A 24473-nucleotide genomic window follows, 5' to 3' on the forward strand; every position below is an offset into this window, starting at 1 on the left:
TATCTGAGTGCCTACTATGTGCCAAGAACCATGCCGGGCTCTGAGTTTCAAGGCTCCTAGTTTGGGGAAATCAGTAAGGGGCACAGAAGGAAGACTCTAAATCCCTTGGGGCTTCTGGTTCCTCCCCAGAAGTCAACAGGACACCAAGCATATGCTTATTAAGCACCTGGATGGCAATGCGGTTGATTCCACATGGGGGCCAGGGAAGAGCTAATGTAGCCCGACTTCTGTAACCTTGAGCAAAATCCCTGTGCTGAGTGTGCGGCTGGTCCCCCAGCTTGGGCGCTCCAGCCTCGTCATGACAGAGGCGTTTTAAGGGAAGAAGGGGGGGTAAGTGCCCGAATGAACAACAGGAGGGTCAGGAGGCAGTGCCCATTCACGGATGGGTTTTTTAAACCCACTTTTATTCATTAATTGTAAGTAGTACAAATATTCCAAAAATATAAACAGACACTTAATGGCGTCCTACATTTCAAGTTTTTGAATACAAGTTTATCAAACCATGAACCTGTGAGCAAGGTAGTCAGAACCCCACAGCCCAGTCACATTGGGAAGCAGATCTCCCCCACCCTCCAAACGGTATCTTGAAGGGGGTTACGTGGCACGACGTGGAACATGTAAAATCTGAGATACTACAAGCAAAGAAGCTCACGGGGCGCAAAGAGGAGGGTCTGCTCCAGGGGCAAACCCCACAGCAGTAAAGGAATGGTGCAGGGGGCCAGACCCCTGCCTTCCCTCCCCTGCTTGAATGCAAGTATTTACCAGTATTAAAATAAAAGGACAAAACTAAAACCCCATTTTACAAAAAAGGCGACTGAGGGACAGTAGTGGCAAGTAACTGACTGAGACCTGAAGGGGAAAACAGGCTTACTTTCCGCAGACACTTGACCTTTCTGGGACATGGGATACAGGACAGCCTTACGGGGGGTTGCCTTATTGAATGAGGCCTCATGAACAGGGTAGGGGTAGCAAAACAGGACGGGATCCATTTCCCAGGGAATGACTGCCTTTAGACTTCCCATGCTTTTAGCACAGAGAAGTTTCTGGGCCACTGTTAACAGAGGTGAATTTGTAAAATGGTCAAAATCTTTGGGAGGCAGGAGGGAATTAAACAGAAGGTCCCAGGTTAACTGAAGGCAAATTTACTCAACCTCGCTATAGTAAGGGACCCATGGACCTACAGAGTGTCCCCTCTACAATGTGCAGAGTGGAAACTCTTACCTGACCCTTTCCAAACCGGTCCTGTGTCCAAAGCTCCCCCTATGAGAGGGACACGAACATCAGGCTTTTGATTTAGAAGCCCAATCAGAGAGACACACTGTGTCCCTGAAGAGGCACCTTAAAGAACTGAACCTGGCAGGTGGGCAGATTCCTGGCACGGCGTGAACTGGGGTCGACCAGGCCTGGTGGCCTATTGCTTCCCGAAGACCAGCCTCAAACAGGAAGGGCTGGTAGGAAACCCCGGAAGAGATCCTGGGGTGAACTGGCTCCCTCTCAAGCTTGCCTTCCTCCAAAACTGAGTCTGGCCTGATTCCTCTAAGGAGCACGTCTTGCAGTCATCTCTTGCCCCTAACACACTGTGAAACTGGAGACCAGAAGGTGCATAATGACTTCAGGCTGGCTCTGGTCCACACCGATGGACCCTGCCTAGACCTATTTGGCTGAGCTGCCTCTCCAGGGAAGGGAGGAGAGGGTGAGTGGGGGTGTGGCATTTCCGGTGAGGAACTGCATGGGGGCAGGGCAGGGTTCTGGCGAGAACGAGGCCTATGGAGCCAGGCTTCATGCAGAAGCAGCGGGGACACTCCCACCAAGCCATCCTGGGCTCTGGTCATGAGTCCCTTGGAACACCTGGATAAGTCTGATAGGAAAGCGGGTGGCACCAGCTCTTCCTTCACCTGGAGGCAAGGAGACCCAAAGCAGGGCAGAAAGGGGCCTCGGAACTGGATCAGCTTAGAGCCTCTTATTGCTTATTTAGTCAGAAAAGCATAGCTGGACCCCATGGCAGACTTGGCCCAAGGGCTAATCCTTAGGATGGGGCTTGGGAGAGAGGTCCCTCCTGCAATATTAGGATAGAGGCCTAGGCCAGGGCCTTAGAATCAGAAGCTCCCACTTTCCTTCAGGAGGTGTCGCTCCCGGCCAGCCCTGGAGCCCTCTTCCCCTACCTGCATGAAGCAGGATCCCACAGGCACCAGGGAATGATGCCTGGGAAATGATCACATGGGCTTTGGGGACCCTGTTCTACTCATGTGATACCAAAGGGAAAGACAAAGCCTCACAACCTTGGGACAAGGAGGGGAGGTGGCATCACAATGCTAGAGAAGGATGCTAGGCGCTCAGAACGCCACGCTGCTGTTCCACCACCTGGTCCCGGCTAGCTCCTCACACTGCCCTAGTGTGTGGCCAGTCTGAAAAGGATAATGGGGGTAAGTCCTGAGTGGGCGGTGTTCTTGCACCTGAAGCAACTTACAAATGCTTTGTGACATCTGCCTCCAGGGAAAACAGAGAGGGGGATAGGAACCCCCTCCCGCCCGACGGAGGGAGGGGAGGCCATGGCTAAGGCAGTGATGCTGAAGTGGGGCTCCCTCTAGGGGATCCCTTGTGCTCCCAATTACAGCAGCACTTCCCCTTTTGTTTTCCATCCTGGGGAAACTTCCTTTGTGTGACTTATTTTTTAAAGCATTCACTATTAAGAAACTTTGAAAGCAAAGAGACACGCAAAGCGCAGGTGTGTGAAGAGCTCACTCACACCTGTTACCATTGGCAGGAGGCACGTGCGTTACGTTGGCAAACTAAACGGTGAGAACACCCAGCCCCTCAGCCCAGGAAACGCAGGAGTGCCTGAGACCCTGGAGAGAAAAAGCAACAGCCAGGAAGGACGAAGACACCTGGCCCTGGGGGAAGACACGAGAGAAAAGAGCCCTGCCCAAGAAACAGGTGGGTGGGACCCAGAGCGCCCTTCCCAGGCTTGGGGACAAAGTCCCTGCGGCAGCACCAGCACAGAATGCCTGAAGAGCAGACTTCGGGACACATCCCGAGCCCAGCTGACCTACAAGCCAAGGGGACACACACACTCATGCCCTTGGGATTCTCCTCTTCCCTGCACCACCAGGGCCTCCCACGTTCACCTCAGGCCCAGGGCTGTAGCTCTGTCAGAAACAAAACAGCCCAACACTCCATATTTCGAAAGAGAATTTTAAAACAGAGTCAAAAGAACGGAAATCAGTTATCTGTCCTCTTCCAGGGCAGGGAGAAGACCTCCTTCCCCACAGGTTCAAGACTATGGCTAGGTGGTGAGGAAGGCAGGCCTGGCACCCAAGCCTTGGGGAGACACAGAAAGAGCCCGAGCCAGGCACTCGGCCAGAGGCTAGTGCAGCCCTTGGGCCACAGGACCTGATGGCCACTGGGGCTACCAGTTCTGGATACAAGCTTTCATCTCCCCAGAAGTGTCGTCTTTCTGTCTGCAGCAGTCGGCGAGAGAAAGGCTTCAGGAAGATGTGTGCCTGGGGCACCCGAAGGCAGCCTCTGACCCTACCTTTCTCCGTGGCATAAGCCTTACAATGCTGAGGAAAGGCCATAGGTTTGGCGACGGAGCTTTCAATGGTCTTCATCCCTATAGAGCTCGGTGGCTCTCAGGGTGACAGGAGAGGAGACAAACTAACTTGGGGAGAGTCTTGATCATTCACTTTCTCCCCCAACCTGAAACACATATCCCGGGACCACAGTTGAACGCAAGACACACTCATACACACACACACACACACACACAAATACACTTACTCACATCTCGGGAACCCAACTCAGGGAGCAGGCAGCTCTGGTATCGCTGGTCTGATATCTGCCCACTCAGCATCTAACCTGTCCTAAAGCTCTTTGCAATCACTTCTATTTCCAGGTCTCATTTGGTGAGATGCTCCAGATTCCGCTCTGTCAGGCTGATCATAAAGGCACAGTGTAGGAAAGTCCCCTACTGGGATGGCCATTGCTTGGCAGCAGGGAAGGCTAAGGGGCCCGCAGCTGCCCAAGGCTGGTGTAGACATCCTCTGCTGCGCTCAGCTCCTCAAAGATTGGGATCAGGTTCAGCAACTCAGTGTCTGCCATGTCATCAAACCAAGACTGCACAGGCACCTGGAGAGGGAAAAGGCAGCGTTAAGTCTCCCGACCGCCACTGCTTCCCTCCCTTGCCCCAGACCCCCCGGAGGCTGGCTGGTCCACCTGGGGTGGTGCCCTCCTCTGGTAAAGCCCATGGTTCCACCACCATCCCCTTCTCCCTCCTCCTTCCAGGGCAGGGACTCTCCCAATCCCTGCAATATGGGTGTATCTGGACCACTCACTGCATTCTCTGGGTGGAAGATGTAAGAAGCAGGCGAGTTGTCCAGAATGAGGGTTTTCCTCAGGTCCCTTCCCAGGCGGCTGAGGTCCTTGACATAGCAGCCCTGGTGAAACACACAGGACTCACGGAACAGGCGGGCCCGGAACACCCCACACCTGTCCAGCAGATCCGTCACAGGGTCAGCATACTGAGAAGAGAGCAGAAGCTTTTTGTTTGGATGCAGTCGTGGTTTCCCCGTGGCATCCTGTGACCTGCAAGGAGCTGCCACACCTGCTCCCAGTTCTTTACTCCCCTCCTGCCCCCAGGTACCTTGGCTAAGCTGGCAGTGAAGAGAACACATTCAAAGAGTTCCCCCATTCGTCTCAGGAACTCATCCACGTAAGGCCTCTTGAGCACGTACACCTGAGGAAAAGCAGAAAGGCTTGTTGGAGGCATCCCTACGAGGGTGAAGCCTCACGGCATCGGTCACCATCACCACCTACACAAAGAGCAGTAAGTCGGTTCAGACCTTACTCTGTCTGGACTCCCACACCCCAGCCTCTGGGACCACCTGGCTGGAAGCCTTCTGCCCCGCAGACCAGGGCACGAGCGTCACCTCCTCACCAGGCTTCTGCCGGCTCAGTGGTCCCAACCTTGACCCAGCTCAGGAAGAAACAAAAACACCTAATGTCCCAGGAGCCATCTGTTTCCGGCGGCGAACCATCAGCTGCCTCCAGAAACAAGTAATCAAGAATAGGCCTCACAGATGGAAACAGCCTATCCTGGATTACTTGAATCCAGCCACAGCCTCTGTGGGAGTTTCCTGTCCTTGGCTCTGACAGGACAGTTAGTCCAGGACCCCATCAGGCAGGGTCGCAGATACTTCCTGAAACCTCATGCCCTCGCAGAGCTTCTCTGAAATGCACCAGGGGAAAGTGACTTTTTCCCCTCAGTGACCACAGATCTGACACCCTGCAGCATCTCGCTCTAGTGACGCCCCCATTTTGTGCTTGCCCCTGACAGCCACCCCTAACCCTGGTGTCCACCTTTCATAACCTTGCACATTATGGCCTAAAAGCTTCACTGGCCGCATGTCCCTCATGGGCCTGCTGTCTGTTGCTTCCCTGTCTCCATCCAGGTGTTCTCCTCTCAGCCAGCCTACACAGGGGCTACTGGAACCACTCCTTCAAAGTTCTTTTCATCCAGCTCACTCCCTGCTCAAGTGTATGTGCCTGCCATGACTCTCCCTCCTGGAGACGGCCTGGACTGGCCATCGACTCACCAGACCCCTCCCAGCTCTGCTGCAGGAACCCTCTGCTCCAGGTAGCCACAACCGGGCCTCCTTTCATTTACCATTTCTTTTTTTTTGGCGGTACACAGGCCTCTCACTGTTGTGGCCTCTCCCGTTGCGGAGCACAGGCTCCGGATGCGCAGGCTCAGCGGCCATGGCTCACGGGCCCAGCCGCTCCGCGGCATGTGGGATCTTCCCGGACAGGGGCACGAACCCGGGTCCCCTGCATCGGCAGGCGGACTCTCAACCACTGCGCCACCAGGGAAGCCCTCATTTACCATTTCTTTAACCTTCAACAAGTCCCTCCCTCCTCCTGGCTATTCATCAAGCTTGGCATCGTCTCAACACTCTTTGCTGAAAACGCACCTTCTGCAGGTAGACACCTCACCCCCACCCCCCACTCATGTAAATGTCATCCCTTTTCCATTATTCACACCTCTCCTTGTTAGCCAGGAGTTCACAGTGTTTGAAGATACGCCTTTTTAAAAAATCTGTGGGTTCTGTATATTTCTCTATACCCTCAACTAGACTGTAAAGAGCTGCTGTGCAGAGTCCAGCACTGGGACTGGGAGAGCACCTCAGCTGGGAGGAGGGTGGTGGGGTGAAGAAAGCTTCTAATGGACACAGGATAGTGCTGACCACCCATGGAAGCCTCAAACCCCATCTCCCTACAAGTAACTCTTCTATCTGACTATCAACACCACAGGATCCTTAACCCTGGACTGAGCAGGTTGTGTAGGGCCAGAGCCTCACCTTATTTAGATTCAAGCGCTGTTTGATAGATGTGTACTGAGTATGTATTGTGGCAGAATCCAGTGTAGGGACCCCAAGGGGAGGGGAATTGGAGAAAGCTTTACAGAGGAGGAGATGCCTTTTCTGGGGAGAAAGAAATTCACCGGCTAGATGGAATGGGTGGGCAGGGGAGGAGAGAAAACAGCTAGTACTGACTTCCTTGTCTGTAACAGGCAGATACACCAACTCTTCAGCTTTAGAGAAAATGTATTAAGTCATATAACAGTGCTGGTCACATTCAGTAGGACCAGGGGAGATAAATAAATGATAGCTATTACTACTATTAAATAATTTAATTTTAAACAGCTTGGCTGCAAAGAGAAAAAAAGTGACAGCTAGAGGGGGATGAGGGGCTGCATTTTTTAAGATGCGAAAGCCTCGAATGTGAAAGGTTACCAATAAAAGCAGAGAGGCTGAAGTTACAGGAAAGGATCAACTGATGGAACACAAGCCCCGAGGAGCAGAAGACCCCGAGTTCCTGGGCTGGGCGTGGCCTGGCAGCAGCTCACCTGGTGAGTGGTCCCTTCGATCTCTACAGGCACTATGAAGTCAGCGTTGTTGATTGGCTGGAAGACAGAAGAGTTAATGAGTCAGCTAGTGGGAAGGGACAAGAGCCCAGCCACACCCCAGTCCCTGCCACAGCCAGTGCTCCACCCCCTGGGCGGGGTGGGGAGGGACAGATATCAGAGGCCCTAGGAAGCTCCTGCTGTCCCAACTAAGTGGCTCTCACCCAAGTACAGGCTGCGACACCCCTTCTGGTTTTCCCTACTTACCACCACCTGCAAATTCTACCTGAGCTCAGACAGTCTCTGGGCTTTCTTGAGTTAACAAACATCCTGATAAAATGGATAGGGGCATGGCCCAAGGCTGACTTAACCCCTCTTTCGTACCCCTGTACAGAGCCCTGGTGGCTGTGCTGCGACGGGGCTGGGGGGCAGCTGTAGCCTGTTGTCAGCAACTGCGGAGAGCAGGGGCTCCCACTCAACATCATTCTCTGGTGGGGCCTCCAGGTATCTGTGATGCGACTGTGGCCAAATGCCAGAGGCCGGCCCTCCTACTTCTGATCACTCTTCCATCATCAACTTTAGGCCACTTCACTGGCACCTGCAGTCAGGCTTCCAAGACAGCCCAGGACGAGTGTAAGAAGAGCTCCAGATGTCCAGTTACCTTAAAGGAGCTATGCACAAGGGTTTCATCCAAGTCAATGACCACGCAGATTCTTCCTTGATCTTCCTCGGTCACCTCCGGGAGCAGACAGGTCCCTGGAATCTAAAACCAGAGCCAGGCTACTGAATCTGCCACCAAGAAAGACTAATTTTCCCCAATAGAACTCTGGGAAGAGCTGGGCCCACTGAGGAGATGGAAGCCCCCTACTTCAACCCAAGAGAGGCGACACTTAAAGGCCAAGAGGTAGAGAAAGAAGAGACTGAGCTGGCTCCTTCCTTCAGCCTGGGACTGTGAAGTGATCCGGATACTGGAGCTGGAGGCCAGAGCTGGTGATGGATACCGGCTGTCCCCCGCACAATCTAATGCCTTGCACGTGGTGGGCCCTCAGCAAATATCTGGGACAAACAGCTTCCAAGGGCAGGGAGTTAGCCAGCCAGACACAGAGGAATGAGGGCTTCACTGCATGGGGCATGGGGTTAGAAGGTATCACTGGGTGTTGGGGCTTCTGAGGCCATACCCTGTGAGATTCACATACCTGATAAAACTGGTACTGGAGACACTGGAGCAGATCCGACTACGGGAGAAAAGAAGGTGGTCAGTGCCAGCCCACTAATGCCTTTCCTGGTTGTCTAAAGCCCACTCAGGCCTGGAGGGGAATTTTCTCCCCAAGACCCCAGCCCCCTGGAAAGCTCTGACACGACAAAAGTGACTTTCCTTAAGAGCTGGGCAGGAAAGGGGCCAAAATCTTCTTTCCACACTCGGCCTGATGCAGGATGGAGAAGGAAGTGTCCCTGTTCTCAGCTGCCATTGCCTCTCCAAGGAACAGGGGACTCAAGCAGCTGACGCAGGGACACAGAGTCAGAGGCAGAATCAAAATCGGAACTCCTCACTGTGGAGGTCTGGCCTCTTGCTTAGTCCCGAAACCCAGGCTTCTCTTTGAGAACATGTGTTCTCTCCATCCTCCTTGGGGGCCTTGATTAGGGGGAGGTGCACTGAGCCCCTACAAAGCACAAGTAAGCCAATGTGAGCCCACACTGTGGGTCCTGAAACGTGAGGGGAGGTAGAGTGCAGAGAGCTCAGAAAGCCTCTTCCCGCCTTCGGCTAATAAGTAAAACGTTATAATGTAACAAGTAAGTGATCTTAATGGAAACCCTGAAGAAAAATTAAAATCCTAGCACTTAGAAAAACTTAATGTTGGCATTTCAGTGCATTTCCTTCAAGCTTGCTTTGGCAAGCAGTCTTTTTTCTTCATGACATATAATCTTGCATTCTGCTTTTTTTTTTTTTTTTTGGGGGGGGTGGTACGCGGGCCTCTCACTGTTGTGGCCTTTCCTGTTGTGGAGCGCAGGCTCCGGACGCGCAGGCTCAGTGGCCACGGCTCACGGGCCCGACCGCTCCGCAGCATGTGGGATCGTCCCGGACCGGGGCACGAACCCGTGTCCCCTGCATTGGCAGGCAGACTCCCAACCACTGCGCCACCAGGGAAGCCCTGCATTCTGCTTTTTGACTTAATGTTGCAACTCAATACTCTTCCACATTGTTGTGAACTCTTAGTAAAAATTAATAGTTCGGTTAATACCGTCATGTTGTACTTCATTTAACCATTGTCCCCTTTTGGATAATGAGGTGATTTTTCACTGATGTACGTATCTTTAGCCTGGTTTTGAAAGAGAGGAAGGACAGCTAAACCTTGGTGTTTCAGAAAGAAGTACAAATGGCACTGCAGAAAGGAGGATTTCTGTCCCCCGCCTCTGAAATGCCAGACGTATCTTCTGGTAATTATAAGAATCAAAGACACCCACACATTTCCAAATGTCTCTCACAGGTACAGGTGATAGTGCTGGAAGGGGTTATCAAGAACGTGATAGAATTTCAATTCCTTGGTTCCCTGAAAGCCTAGTAACTTGGAAGGTATTTTTGCTTAGTTAAAAATAAAAAACAACAATCACAGGACTTACAACCAGAGAGATCTGAGTTCAAACCCTGATACTACCACTTATTAACCATTAACTACTCAGCGGCTACACACACCCTCTGAGTCTCAGTTTCCGTCTGTGAGGGGAATCCTGTGGCTCTCCTCGCAGGGCTGCTGTGGGTCACATGAGACAACCTACGCAAAGCACCCTGCACGGTTCCTGGAACCTGGAAGGATCTGGACCGCGGGGCCCCTCAGAAACCACAGGGACACCCAGATGGCCCACACCACAAATGGGAATCAACAGGAAGAAGATGGACCACTATGGGAAGGACAGAGGAAGGGCCTCCTCCGGGCCACAGATCTTCCAACTCAGGCAAGGCTGCCCTGTCTCCCTGCCGTGGTTGCGGGGACCCCCACTCACTCACAGCAGTCCCGTCCTTGCTGGCATCACACCACCCTGGATCCAGCTACCTTAGCAATGGTGTTGGCTTCCTCCTTGTATGCGGAGAGCTCAGTGGAGGAGCTTGACTGGCCAACATGCTGGGCGCGAAAACAGCAGAAAAGGGCCTTGAAGATGTTACGTCCACGAGGCTTCTTAGGAGAGGACTTGGAGACCAGGCCTAGAGTGGAGGGAACGACAGAGGCGTTAGCTACAGGGCGTCTGTCCACAAATACCCACCCCCATGCTATATCCCCTCTAGTTTATAAGCTCCACTGGGGCACAAGTCACGTGCTTGGCGAACAACCAAATACAGTCAATGGTGAAATGTACATGTTTATTCCAACATCTTCTCTGTAAACTAGAAACAGCAGGAATGCCCAGTCCCTGGTTTGGGAAGTGAACTGCAGAAAACTTGCTCTTCGTTCCGTGGGGGTGAAGGGGCACTGAGAGATGGGCCAGCTATAGAATCTACTTTGGTAGCAGCACACTGAGGGAACACTCCAAGGTAATTCACAAAAATCCTCCCTAACACCAGTTCCCAGAATACTACCCATTCTAGAGAAGGGAGTGAGCTAGACCGCTTCAAGTCGGTGCAGCTACAGCCCCGTTCTAGGTCAGCTTCCTTCAATCCGTTAGTTGGCAGCACTGAGCCCAGGCTAGAACAACAGACTAGAAAATAGAACAGCTTCAGCCCCAAGAAACTACAAGTTTCATTCACACCCTTGCGTCCATCCCACACTCCAGTCACTTTCCTTAACACTCCCTCCCCTCAAAGACCACAGGCATATCACTCTCTTGGGACACATACATCCAGCGCTGGGTTCTGCGTTGACGTCCCTGCTTCTCGGCTACAGCTGCTAAGTCCTGCCTTGACAGTTTGGGCTTTGGAAATACAAAGCCATTTTAATAGAAGGCTTGGCAAGGCAGCCCCAGAATGGCCAAGCTGATAGAAAAAGCTACAGGCATTTACAGGATCAACCAGAAATGGACTTCGGAAAGTCTTTTTCAGGTTCCTTTTATTATTATTATTTTTTAATTGGAGTATAACTGCTTTACAATGTTGTGTTAGTTTCTGCTGTACAGTGAAGTGAATCAGCTATATGTGTATATACACCTCCCTCTTGGACCGCCTTCCTCCCCTCCCCCCACCAAGCTCCTTTTATTTTACAGGAACTGTGCCGGCAACTGTTGAGGATGAGCAGGGAGCCAGGATGGGTACTGTGGCCAGGAGGTGGCGCCGCACAACCGCTGCCAGAATGGTCCTCAGCCACAGGTCTCCTCTCCGGGGGCCAGGGCGGGGGCCAGGCCTTGGGATGAAATCCACCCCACTCGGCTTTAAAGCACAGGGCAAACTCCTGTGCAGGGAAGTAAGTGCCAGAAATGTCTCTGCCTTTATGTAGGCGGGGGGGGGGGGGACAGAACGTGGCACTGAGGATAACCTTCCCCGTGCTGTTGGGTTTAAGAAGGGAAAGGGGGGGCAATGTGGTGAGCCCCCCACCCCAGCAAGGCCAAGCTCCCTGGCTCAGTCCTCAGAGTACATGCTGTACCTGCACGGAGGCGGCTCTGGCAGAAGAGGTGATGGGAGAGCCATTAAACACCCATTAAACACCCAGTTACTGGGCTGCCTGAGCCCCTGGAGAGGAGAGAAAACCAAACTGTTCCCTGGACCAAAGGTGAGGCCGCTGACCCTCAGTCAAAGGGCAGCCAGCACTGCCCCAGGACAACCGACTCAGCTGTGGCTCAACAGGAAGGCTGAGGGCTTCCTGCAGGTGCAGGCTGGGCACCCCAGTCCGTCTGGTCCAGTGCTCTCTCCTTTCCCTCCCTGGGTCAGACAGATCCCTTGACACTGGTATGACCATTAGAAACCTTTTAGAAAATGTTCAGGCTTCCCCAGCAATTAGCCTAAAAACCTGGATATCACTCTCAAGCTCCTGGCCCTGCTGGAAGAGTCAAGATTTCCAGGGACTGGGGATTTTGCCCTGAAGGAAAAAGTTGCGTTGGAGGCCTCGCCCAAGGCCCCTGAGTCCAGGAGACAAACTTGAGAGCAGAGCCCAGTACTTAAAGACAGCAAGATGAGAGGTTCCTCGGACCCTCTCCTACTCTGAATAATCTATCCAGAAATCGGAAGGAAAGGACAGCTTCTCCACCTGCCTGTACGGCCCACCCTCAATTCCGAGCCCAGGGACGCAAGCAGACGCTGACACAAAGCTCTAAGACCAAAGCTGAACCATCCCTTTTCCTTTGGTTTACGGTTTCTTCATGCAGAACCACAATCAGAGGCTTAACCCGGGCACTGAGCCTTTCTTAAAAGGCCACACAGCCCAAGCCTTTCCTGAAGAGAGGCCATCAAGAACGCACTCAGCATCTTAGTGACAGACGCTGTGAAGGCTGAGTAATCCTGAGAGGCAGGGGTTGAAAGGGGCAGCTGGCTGGGGCCGTGGAGAGGCCTCGCCGGTGCCCCCTGCGGGAGGCCCAACAGGCAGGAGCGCTCCAGCCTCAGACAGGGAGCTTGGGAGGGGGCAGGGGCGCTCCTCAGCTGGTTCGGACTCTGCAGGGGATGAGGTCTTCTTAAAACACAATGCAGCCAGGCAGCCCCTGGGCCTCAGAGACCACAGATGCCTTGACCCCGGGGGCAGGCGCTCAGAGCAGAGCAAAGAGCTGTGGCGCCTGGGGAAGGGACCCCAGACCCACAACAGCAAGGTCAGCACCCCAGGTGTTCCTCACTACCCCCTCCCCCACTGGGGCCCCACTTCCCTCAGTCCTTCTCCAGGCTGTGTGTCCTCCTCACCTTTACAAACACTGCCACTGACAATCAGTGGCCATCAGGGCCTCTTCAGCCTCCCCCTAACATGGCTGCCTCCTGACGGGGCCTGCAGTGGCCTCAGCTGGGTACATTCACTGGCCTCTGGCTTCTGAGCAGCAGGTGCTCGTGACTCTGGCTGAGTGAATAACTCTGGGGCCTCTAGGGCCTTTGTTGCTTCTACAGAGCCAGGACCTGTGGAAGCCTTTGCTGGTCTGCAACCGCCCAGAAGAGTTAGAAACAGAAAGACTCCCTCCCTTACGAGGACAGGGAAGTGGGCTATGACGAGCTGGGCACCTGAGGCAAGCCACTCGGTCTTTCTGGGCCTTGATCATGTTTACTGAGCACCAGTGATGGGCCAGGCCTGTGTCAAGACACTTGACATCATTACTTCATTTAATCCTCACTACAAACCCATTTCTAAGCACTAATCCCCCATTTCACAGAAGGGAAACCAAAGCACAGAGAGCTTAAGTAACCTGCTTGAGGTTACACGGGTAGTAGGACAGCAGAGCCAGGATCTGAACCCAGATCTGCCTGAACCCAGAGGCAGGGCTCTTAACAACTACTCTGTAGGGTCCCCTACAGCTCAGGCATCGTGTACGATTACTCCTGCAACAGGTGGGAAGTGGCAGTGCACTCTTAAGATCTCTCAAGTGTGTGCCCTACTCCTCTCTAGGCTGGGCTGGTGAAGGATCACTTTGGGGTCCAGCCCCCCTCCTTTGCTGTCCTCTTGGGCAGTCCATGAAAGGTGTAAGGGGTGAAATAGTACAAGGCTCCCTTCACCGCCACCCCGGCCCTGCACCTGCTCCGACTGGCAGATACCTCTGGGAGATCAAGAGGACAATGTGGGTGCGGGGGGAGGAACGTGAACCAGGAGATTTGGTCCAAGAGCCACTTTGTTGAGGGGGTTTAAGGATGAGGGGATACACCCAGAGAGGGATCTGAGACTCGTATCAAAGAGCCTTTCAAAGGACTCCTTTCAACCAGCGCTCAGCACTGTGTCCCTGACAGCCAGGTGCAGGTCACCCCCACCCCTCCGTGTGTGACAGGAAGGGGCAGTGGCCCCTCCCGGGAGACGAACACTGGCACAAGAGGGTTTACAGGCCGGTGAGGATTTCATTGCACAGGTTTCCCCAGTGAGGGAGGGCAGGATTCCAGTGGGTACCACAAAGCTCCATTACTGATGTGCATCTGTTCTCCCGGCTCCGAACATCTGGTTTGGGGCTGAATGTCGGAAAGGACCAGCACAGACCTAACGGGGGGAGCTCTGGCTCAAGAAGAAAGTGCGCAGGTTGCTGAGAACAGGGAAGCCAAGCCACCCCTTCATCTCACTGCTGTGAGGCTTCCTATGGAGGCAGGATGTGAAGAGAAGTGGGGATGTGGGAGGTATTCCCCCTCCCCCTCCCCCCAGGATCACCTGGGCTGGGGTCCAGGCTCTGCCAGTTACTACTCAGCCACACAGCCTCTTTGCGCCTTAGTTTCCTCATCCGTTAACTGGGATAACAGCAAGACCACTCTGACTGAACACAGTAACGCACTGTGCAGACTAAACTTAAATGCCGTGCTCATTTTCACATTATCTAAGGGGAGATGACCACTCCTTGGCAACACTGTGGCCACCCACCCAGCATGTGGTTGAAGCTCAAGAACAGAAGATGAGAAAGGTGCCAGAGGAACTCTGATCGTGAGCAGGTTTCAGAAAGTCAAAACCACCCCTATACCTTCTCCCAAATTCACCACAAAACTTGTTTTCCAGTTGCAAACTCCTTGGCTGGTCTCTGCAAGTAACAGGAAAGCAGGTGAGGTTGTTCCACTTGAGACAAAGAATGCCCTCTCCCCTTGTGTCCACCATCACTGGCCCCCAAGAGGCACCAGGTGGGGATACTATTTGCCTCTGACTCTCAAGGAGCCTGTGCGCATACACGTATGCGTGTACACACACATGCGTGCACACACAGATGAAGACTGGCTTTGCCTGGACAACACTATTTTTAATCTTCTTCTGAAGGTCAGGTTGAGATATCACTGTTGCCAACAACGCAGCTTTGTGTCCCAGCAAAGGAACTCCTCACACATCCGCCTGGGATTCGGCAGAAGGCAAGCTCTCAGGCTGTCGGATTTTAACAAGCCCATTCATGTAGAAGGATGCTTTCTTGGTTCATCTCTCAGAGTACTTCTTTCTCCACCATCTCTCATTCCCCCCACAGCAAAGGATTTAGTCTGGCTATCACTATAAAATGGCCTCCCGGAGGGGCCTCCCTCCCCTTAGCTTTTGGAGGAAGGAGAGTATTTGGAGCATTTCTGGCCTTTCTTGGCCAGCTGCCTGGGCCTTGCAGCCAAGATGCATGTGATTGGGGCTCCCCGTGGAGAGGAGTCCTCCCAGGTCCTCAGCAAGGGGCATCTGTGCCTTGGCTAAGGACAGGCCCTAAAGCGCCAGGTGGACAGAAGGACTCTTGGACCATCAGGTGAGTCAGCAGGGGAACAAGAAGGTGAGAGATGCCTAGACATCCCCCACACAGGAAAGACTGGAAGCCAGACGCAGGGTGTACCAGTTTCCACAGTGCGCAACTGCTGACACTGCTCTCTTCAGGTGACAACGCAGGGGGGCCTCACCCAGCTCGGCACCAGTTCCTGAAGTTCCAGAAAGCAGCTGTGAAGTTGACATCATGGACTTTTTTTTTTTTTTTTTTTTTTGCGGTACGTGGGCCTCTCACTGTTGTGGCCTCTCCCGTTGCGGAGCACAGGCTCTGGACGCGCAGGCTCAGCGGCCATGGCTCACGGGCCCAGCCGCTCCGCGGCATGTGGGATCTTCCCGGACCAGGACACGAACCCGTGTCCTCCGCATTGGCAGGCGGACTCTCAACCACTGCGCCACCAGGGAAGCCCAGCATGGACTTTTAAAAAGTAGTTTTAGCCATGTTGTTTGGCTCACACCAGCATGTTCTACACTAGCACCCTCCCTGCGACCAGCAGCCAGGACGTCCTACCTACGCAGACGTCTCCATTAGTTCCCCTTCCCTGGACAGGACAGCTCCCTGCCTCTACCTGTCTTCTAAGAGAGGAGGGCTTCTTTCAGTCCTGGGTCCTTAATGCCACTTGTGGGGTGAGGGTGGGGGACCCGGTCACTCACTGCCTAGCCTGCCTTTTCCCTGCCCCTCCAGCAGTCGTCACTGATCTCAACATAGGGCCTCAACTTCAGGACCTTCCCTCAAGAAGCACTAAGTTTTGGAAGCACGGGATCCCTAGCAACTTCTAAAACAGGATCAAGATACTCTGTCAATTTCCAAATCAGCCTTTAAAAGAGTTATTGGCAGAACACCCGCCTGGGCAGCTGTAACATATTTTAGAAACATGCTGGGGCTGGGGGTGGGTTCCCAGAAGCAGCAACAGGCCCTGGACCAGAGCAATTTCCTCACGGATACGTCAGCAGCAGGCTCAGCCCCCAGCCCCACACCAGAGTGCTCTTGGTGGATGTCAGGAAGTGATCTGAAGTGATCTGCTCACAGCAGCAGCAGGGATAGACCTGAGATGCCATCCAGGAAAACCCAAAGGGCTGGACCCTGCCCTTGTTTTACTGTATGCAATGCCTGCTAGAGCAGAGATGTCATTGTGGGGGACTGGAAGCCATACTTGCCCGCCTTGAGCCTCCCGCTCCTCCTAAGGAGGTGCGGAGCAAGGCCCTGTGGGAGGCCGGGAGGCTAAAAGAAACCTGCCAGCAGGACACAAACACCCTCTTAGTGGCTGTTTCAGCCCCTGACTTGGTTCTCTGCCCGATTCCTGAAATGCTTGGGTCTGGTGGAAGACCTGAAGAATCTAGTGCCTCTTTCCTCTCCAGCTAAGAAGCCTGCTTTAGGTGACATATGCATGAGAGTGAGATGGAGGAAGAAGAACGAAAGCTCAGGACAAAGCAAGGGACCCTCAACCGTCTCTCCTCTGACCAGTGAACAACAGAGTGGTTACATAGGTGCCATGGACTTAGGCTTAAATCCTGGCTCTGCCACATATAAGGTGTGTGGCCTTGGGCCTCAGTTTCTTCATCTGTAAAATGGAAAGACTAACATTACCTATATTACATAGAGCTGTGAGAATTACAATGCGGTCTGGGTGTGTCCTGACCCTAGTAAAACGCTCAGTAAATCTCAGCTGCTAGTCATTCAGTACAAAGCACTTTCATACCTTTATCTCACTCAGTCTCAATCTCAAAATGTTCACAGTGAAAGAGAGCACAGAGATTTCTTCTCATTCCAGAGGTCACAGAGGAGTAGTGGCAGGGTCAATCCTGGGAAATGGCCTTTTCCAGGACTCCACAAAAACCAATCCCAGACACACACACACACACACACACACACACACACACACACACACACACACACACACACACACACACACGCTCGTTGAGGGTGGCCAACCGGTTCCTTCCGTCCTTCCTCTCATGGCTGGCCCCTGCAAAAGGAATGGAAGCAGCCTGCCAGGGAGTCTGTCCCACCTACAGGGTCACTCACCTACTCCTCCCACACCCCAGCTGCATCTGGGACCAGCCCACCAGTATAGGTGTGTCCGCTGAGAGAGCACTGAGCTGGAGTCAGGAAGCCTGGCTCTTGCCCCACTTCAGCCTCTCAAGCAGCCTTGTGGTCTCACCTAAGGCACCACCACCCTGGGTTGTTTCCTCGCAGGCCGATCAGAAAAGGTCTACACTGCATGGTGTCTTACAAGGTGGCTTCAGATCCCCTGAAAGCTTGAACAGGCACTCTAAAAAGTGGAATGCGCCACGCGAATGAGAGGCAGTGCGGGTCAGCGTTAGGTTTGACTCTGAGCCAGTCCTAGCTGACACGAACCAGCCACGTTCCTGTGGACAAGGTGCTTGGGGTTTCTCAGCGGAGGTTTTCCTCACTTGTCAAGTGGGGATCATTCCTATCTCACAACGTCATTGTGAGGCTCAAGTGAGACACTATCAATAGATATAAAAGGCTAGGGCAGTGCCTGCCCCACAGTGAGTGCTCTATAAATATCACGTGATCATTACTGGTAAGTGGGGATCACGACTCTGTCCATTCACACTCAGAAAACTTTTGGACTCCCCTTTAGGAGCCGCAGGATCTTTAACAAACAGGAAAACTGGATCCCTCCAGGGACTCTTCCTGCTCAGGGCTAAACAGGCAGCTGGGGCCGCTGCTGCGCTCACCTGGCTCTTCTCCAGGGACACCTGTCAGAATCACAGGGAGCATTTGGAACACACGGATGCCCGGCCCACCTGCTCATGCTCTGATTCAGTTAAGACCCAGGTGGAGTCTGTATTTTTAGTAAGTGTCACAGGAGTTTCTGATGTGTGTCCCTGGCTGGGAGCCAATGTCTAAAGGTTGCCAGTGGTCCCTGACTAACCCCTGCAAGACTGGAGGGTGATTCAGCCAGAGTCCCCGTGGCCCCTTTCCCCACCACATCTCACTGGCTCAATGTCTCTGCAGGTCTCAGGGGACTTGCACCCCAGAGCCTGATTTTCCTTTCTAGGGGCACTCGCTCTAATCCGTCACAAGGCAAAACACCCAAGCCTCCTGTCTCTTCCTGCAGGTCCCTGTTCCTGGGAAGGAGGAGCCCTAGCCCCATTCTGCCATGGAGGCAGAAGAGCTGGGACCCACGTCCTGGGAAGGCACTTCCACACACCAGCGGTATGTGCTCTGAGCCTTCCCATGAATCTGCTTGGCTCTCATTGGGGTTGGGGCCACATTTGTTCCCTGAGAACTGTGTGGGTGGGAAAGAGCAAATTCTACAGGATGCGAAAACTATTCATATGTCAAGAGAGAAAAAGAAGGTAGTGAATAAAGAGAGAATAAGAGCAAAGCCTGATTTGGGGTGGGGGGCAGGGTGGGAGGGGAGGACGGCGCACCTGGGAAAAGAAAGGAAATGCCAGCAGGTCCACTGAGAGATCGGGTTTAAGGCTATAACCCTTAGAACAGCTGACGAATATAAAACAGGACATCCTTGCACCTCCTGCCCAGAAGGCCATGTGCTCGCTGGAGTACCCATTCTGTAATAACAGACCTGGTGCAGGCACACTCAGACCTGAAGGGCTGGGCACTCTGCCAGACAAAGAAACTCTGTTCTATTTGGCCTCTGGTCCAGAGAGGCTTCAAGTTCTAAGTCAACTTCTCCACTTTGATTTCTACTAGTTCCTTCATAAGATTTGCACGTTAATAAGCTCATCTGCATCCCAGTTGGGAACTATTCCTCCATTTCAGAAGAGGGAGGGAATCATGACAGAGCCACACCCAACCCGGTGTCAGCAGGACAAGTGAGTTAATTCTGTGCTTCCCGAGCTGGCTGGCCTGAGACAGGGTGAAAAGCAATTTAATGCTGAGTTTGTGCTTTCTCAAGGTTATACCCCAAAACCACAGCAGCAAAGACATAGCTTAAGAACATCTATTTCTCTTCAAAATCCCAGCTTCTTTTTCTTTCCTTGTTACTAGCATTCCTTAAAGAAATCTGAATCTCACTGGGTTCTTTAACTCTCAAAACAAATGCAGACGGTAAGAGAACGCAGCACACAGTTGTCTCAAGTCTTCATTACATCCACTTCTGAGGGGCCGAGCAACTGCTCACAAGGTTTAGACTTCAGAGACTCTTCATAGGAGGTGCGTGGCTCCCCGGCCTCCTCCCATCCCAGATGCCCGGGCGCCAGGCAGGATGGCAAAAGCCCCAAGGCACATGCTACTCACATAAAAATCCCATCCTATGTAACAGGGGCACAAAGAAGGGGTCTGTGCAGCAAGGCTGTTTGTCAGTCTCAAAGGGTGATTCTTCCAGAAGGCCTAAGCCCTCACATTAGTGTCCCCTCTGACCCCCGGCCACCTGTCTTTAACAATAAAACCCACATGACCGTGTGCTGTTTGCACTATGTCCTTGGGGGAATGGAGGAGAACCGGAGTGGTGGTCTAGCTGTCTAAAAAGGAAGGACATTAACATCTATCAATTATCTGCTAAGTACAAGGCATTGGAGAAGGGTAGAGACCGATACTCCTATTTTATAGATAAGTCACCCAGCACAGTAAAGTGATTCGTCAAGTCTCACTGCAAATAGGGATTTGCATCCAGGCCTGAGGCAACCAATTTTGCTCCTGGAGCAATTCTTCTGAACACTTCTAACTGCTGCCCCTGCCCCCCAATCCCCTCTTCACCCTGAGAGACAAACTTCCCAAGATGGTAATAAAAGATAATAACCCAACTTACACAAAAGCTAGGAGGAAGAAAGTTGAGAAGGGGAAGAGATATATACTTACATATAAATACGTATTGTCTTTCTCTTGCTTAGTTATGAACACATGTATTAATTTTCCACAGAAAGGCTGGAAGCATCAACTCACCTTGGCTAGAAATGTGACTTCTATCGTATTTACCGTTTTAACAAAGTCCGTGTTCATGAGGGATTTGGAAGGTCCCACCGAGAGCATGAAACGGGACCTCTCTTCCACCCAGTTTCTTTAAGACCCCTATAGTTGAGAAGGAGGAGACAGGATTCAGGGACACTACCACCCCTTGCCGTGTCTCAAGGGGTTTTCACAGTACTTCCTGAGTCCTGGTCCGTTGCAAGCTCTGCAAGTTAAACTCAGCAGCAGAACTGCGAACTCCCAGTCCCGGGATGGTGGGCATTTACAAACGTTGCTGAGTTAGCAGGGCTCCCTTGGGTTGCTTCGGGAGAGAGCAAACACAAGCTTAAGTCACCACACAAGCCCCTACCTCACTCCAAGATGGGGGAACAACTCCAAAGGAGACAGAGGAGCGAGACTCAGCAGCCACAGAGGCCAAGGCTGAGGCTGCGCAGGGAGGGGAGAGGCTCCAGTGGGGCGGGAGGAGCCAGCTGCGCACACACACCCTGGATGCTCACAGAACAAGCTAAGGAGGAAAGCCCCAGGGAGGCTGAGACTTGGTCTAAACTTTTCAAGGTAAGGGCCTAGCTACAGCCACAGCGAAAGGTGTTTAAGCTTTTACATGAGAGAGAGAGGCAGAATTTCTCCCTTATGGGGAGAAAGCAAGAGTTAGAAAAACCTGCCACCTGCCTAATTCTTAGGGGTGCTCAGTTACCAGAACCTGTTGTTCAGTTCTACATGTGAAAAGACAACTCAAGGCATCATCATCCCCTCCCTGAAAGGAAGGGGCTCAGGCCTCACAAAACAAAACAGGTCCCAACTCCCCCAGAGGGGCTGTGGGTCACTCAAGCTCTGGAGGAACTTGCCTCCGCCCTCTCATTTCACACGGGGAGGTTATAAGGTGGGCCCACTTCCCTGGTTTCTCCCCATCTAGCCTCGAAGCCCGAGGCACAATCTCCCAGCAATGGGGCGACACCCTCGTATGGGGCTGCAATAAATGGCCATTTTCTGGCCACACTGATATTAACTTTTCTCTTTTACTTTGGTATCGTACACACCCCTATCCTTGCTGTACCAGGAAGCCATTTCACCCTTCTGTTTGGGAAGATGATCCAATTTGGGTCCTTTTATCATCAAAGCTTTCAGCAACTTTGTTTGTTCTGCTTCCCCTACTATAATTACTTTTGAATCATCAACACACCCAGCCAGCCTTAAAGCTCCCAGAACAAAATGCTAAAAAAGAAGAAAAAAAAAACCTGCAATGGCAAACAACTGCACTAAAAAACCGCCCATGCTAGGAGCAATTTGTATTTTTCTAGAAATTTACTGATTAATAAACTGCCTCAGTACTCCTTCCCCTTTTTCCAAAGGGAGGCAGAGCCTAGAAATGGGACACTGTGGGGAGGGGAGAGGGCACGGAACTCCAAAGGAGCTAAATAAAACATCTGCTCCCCACCCCTACTTTTATTTTATTTTATTTTATTTTTTTAAAGATGCAGGGTTTGTTTGTAAGTGATGAGGGATTCAGAAAGTTGGTTTGCTGGTTGCTGGATGCCCAAGCAGCCTAGGAAGAAAGTATGTCTTCTCTGGAATGCAGTCAAATTACACAGGGGGGAAAGAGAACCCCAAGCTGTCCGCTTGAGAATTCAGATTCCTCCAGGGATAAGTCTGAAGGACAAACCACACAAAAAACGAAAAACATAACTCTAAGAAAAATCCAACCAACATCAGCAGCTGAACACTGTCAAGAAGCCAGCTGCTTGCCTTCTACTGTCATCTATTCTGTTCCCTACCACTTGCCCTGGTGGATGAAACTTCCAACTCTGATTTGTAAGCTGTCCCTTCAGAAGTCCAGCTTTCCCTCATTCCTGGTGTGGTCCCCTCACTGGGAAGGCACCCTCCTGAGCCCCACCAGGAGGAGAGGACCAGAGTACGGAAGCTCAGGACTCTTCTTTCCCTTCTCATCAACACTGCCCCCTCTGGAATCCTTCCACATCCACATTTCTTCCTTTCTGGCTAGCACTTGGAGTCCCTTCCTGAGATGAGGTTAGGAAGAGAGCGGGAAGAGTCCGAAGTTAAGTTATAAACACAGAAAGCCTCCCTTCTTCAGCCCTCAGCACAGCTGAGCAGGCAGTAGAGGGGTGAAGTTGTAGCCTGGTTAGTGATGCAGTCAGGAGAGCATCGGGTCAGGGTCTTTTGCGGGGGTTGGGATCTGAGCAGGCAAGGCTTATTGAAAGTAGGGCCAGCGACGCAGGAAACACACACTACACCCTGCCGCCCCCCTCCCCCCCCACTGCACCGGGGAATTAGGGAATGGCTGAAACCACCAGGCCAGCCCGTTTGCCCCTAGGCAAGTTGGGGGAGCTCCTTGGGACCGGGAACCCCTGAAATAAATGATCTGCTGACTAATGTTGCCAAATACGGGGATGTGGGGCTATACCCAGGCTCCACAGCTGGGCCCCCCCCGCAGGCTCTAGGCCTCAATATGTTCAAGTGCAGCACTGGCCCTTCTTGCCCTCTTCTGGGGGCGTTGAGGGGACGGGCAGGGACGCTCCGAATTTGGGCCCAAGAGCGTGATCTCCCCAGCCTCAGGCCAGGTGGCCCCAGTCTGGGAAGTTCTCCAGAAAAAAAACGCTAGTCCTTACTCCCCGCGGAAATTCTGTCCACTATTTTAGACACATTCCTCAAGGCCCCGAAGAAGAACGTGGGGGAGGGGAAAAGAGTTTCGGGGCCTCCACCGTGACCAAACTCAGAGATTCCACCCTCAGGCCTCAACCTTTCCCCCGCCCCCAGGAGAGGCCTCGGCCTCATCACCCTCCGGTCCCCAAATCCGCCCCCGAGAGGGCCCGCGACCCCCCTCGTGTCTCCACCCGACCCGCAGGAAGGCGGGGGCCGCGAGCCGCTGCCCACGAAGAACTCGCACTTTTTCGCGGCGCGATTCAGAAACACGCCGGGTCTGATGCCATTCGGCGAATTATATAACCAGGGACACCAATCTCGGGCTAAACAAACGCGGCTGTGTGTGTGCGGCGGCGGCCCCGGGGAAGCGCACCGGGGCAGGGAGGGGCTCCGACCGGGCCTCGGGGTCGCGCTTGTTTGCTCAGCGAAAGAGGCAGGAGGCGTCCGGGCCAGAGTCCCGCGCGCCGAGGTCCCAGGCCGAGCGCAGGGCCGCGCGCGGACCAAGTCCGGTCAGCCAGAGCTCGGCCCCTCCCCCACCGCGGCTGCCCCCGCCTCCGGGCGGTGAACTTGGTCCCAAGTCCCGCCGGACGCCGTCACCGACCACTGCCTGAGCAACCTCGGGCTTGGGGGCGGGAGGGGTGGGGGCTGGGAAGTGCTGGACTCCAGTCCCGGCTCCATTCTAGCTCGGGATCGTCCGGGACCCCCTCGTTCCCCTCCCCTCCCCACCTCTCTCCCCGCGGTCCTGGGGCAGCCGCGCGCTCTGGTGCGGGAAAGTGACGACCCCACCCCCCAACTCTGGAGAGGATGGGCGCGAGTGGACTCGCGCTACGAGCGCTTACCCCTCTGTCTCTCTGCCCGGGGGGAGGGAGTGCAGGACAGAGTGACAGCTGCGCGGATGACGCCCCTCCCCCTCGGGCGCTGGGAGCCCGGGGCCCCGCGCAACCCTCCCCGGGGCCTGGGTGCGCACCAGGTCGCAGAGGCGGATGGAGTAGGGGGTCGGGTGGGAATCCCCCACTCTGAGCCCCGGGAGATCTGGGGCCGAGACTCGGGTTCTGGGCTGTACTAGCCCCCTCCCCGCCCGGGGGCGACGCAAAGTTTTGGGAAGTTGCTGCCCCTACCTTGCTTGGTGAGCACCAGGGCGTCTTCCCTCCGCGCCTGGGTGATGATGGAGCCGTGTTCCATCTAACAATCCCGCGGGCCCGGGCTGGCTGGGCGGGAGGACGCGCGGGCGCACAGGCTGGGCTGGGCTGGGCTGGGGGGCCTGGGCGGGGGCCCGCTCCGGCTCCGGCTGCCGAGACTCGGACTCCCACTGCTGTTCACATCCCTGCTCTTGTTCCTCCCCTGGGCCGGGAAGGGAGGCGGCCTGTACGGAGAGCGGGAGGCCCGGGCAACGGCTCCCCCGGTTGCCCCCGGCCCCGATCCCCCGGCGGCAGCTCCGGGCTCCTCAGTTTGGGTCCAACATGGAGAATCCGGAGCGAAAACAAGAGGAGGAAATGGGACACGGGGCGGTTTCCAGGCTCCCCCCTCCCCTCCGTACTCCAGATAAACAACCCGCGGCTGCAGCGCCCACCCCCGCGCGCCTCCAGGATCTCAACCCGGCCTCTCTACAGCCCGCTGGCGCCTCCCGCTCCGAAGCACCGTCATAGGCCCCGGGATCCTCCACCTGTGAGCGGCCCGGGTTGCGGAACATCCGGAGCTTTGCAATTTTGTTACG

At 53.8% G+C, this 24473-nt stretch overlaps 1 protein-coding gene across 1 annotated transcript; it reads right to left on the reverse strand.

Annotated features, from left to right (window-relative positions):
• Nucleotides 1-371: 371 nt before the first annotated feature.
• CTDSP2 (CTD small phosphatase 2) lies at nt 372-24473 on the reverse strand. Its single transcript, XM_067697181.1, has 8 exons — nt 23878-24473; nt 9949-10097; nt 8095-8133; nt 7560-7661; nt 6902-6958; nt 4640-4732; nt 4332-4517; nt 372-4125 (listed from the first exon to the last, which is right to left on the reverse strand). The coding sequence occupies exons 1-8, from the start codon at nt 23939-23941 to the stop codon at nt 4000-4002; spliced, it is 816 nt and encodes a 271-aa protein (XP_067553282.1). The 5' UTR covers nt 23942-24473; the 3' UTR covers nt 372-3999.

The sequence above is a fragment of the Pseudorca crassidens genome, chromosome 11 (genome assembly GCF_039906515.1).
Source record: "Pseudorca crassidens isolate mPseCra1 chromosome 11, mPseCra1.hap1, whole genome shotgun sequence".
Classification (NCBI taxonomy): Eukaryota; Metazoa; Chordata; class Mammalia; order Artiodactyla; family Delphinidae; genus Pseudorca; species Pseudorca crassidens.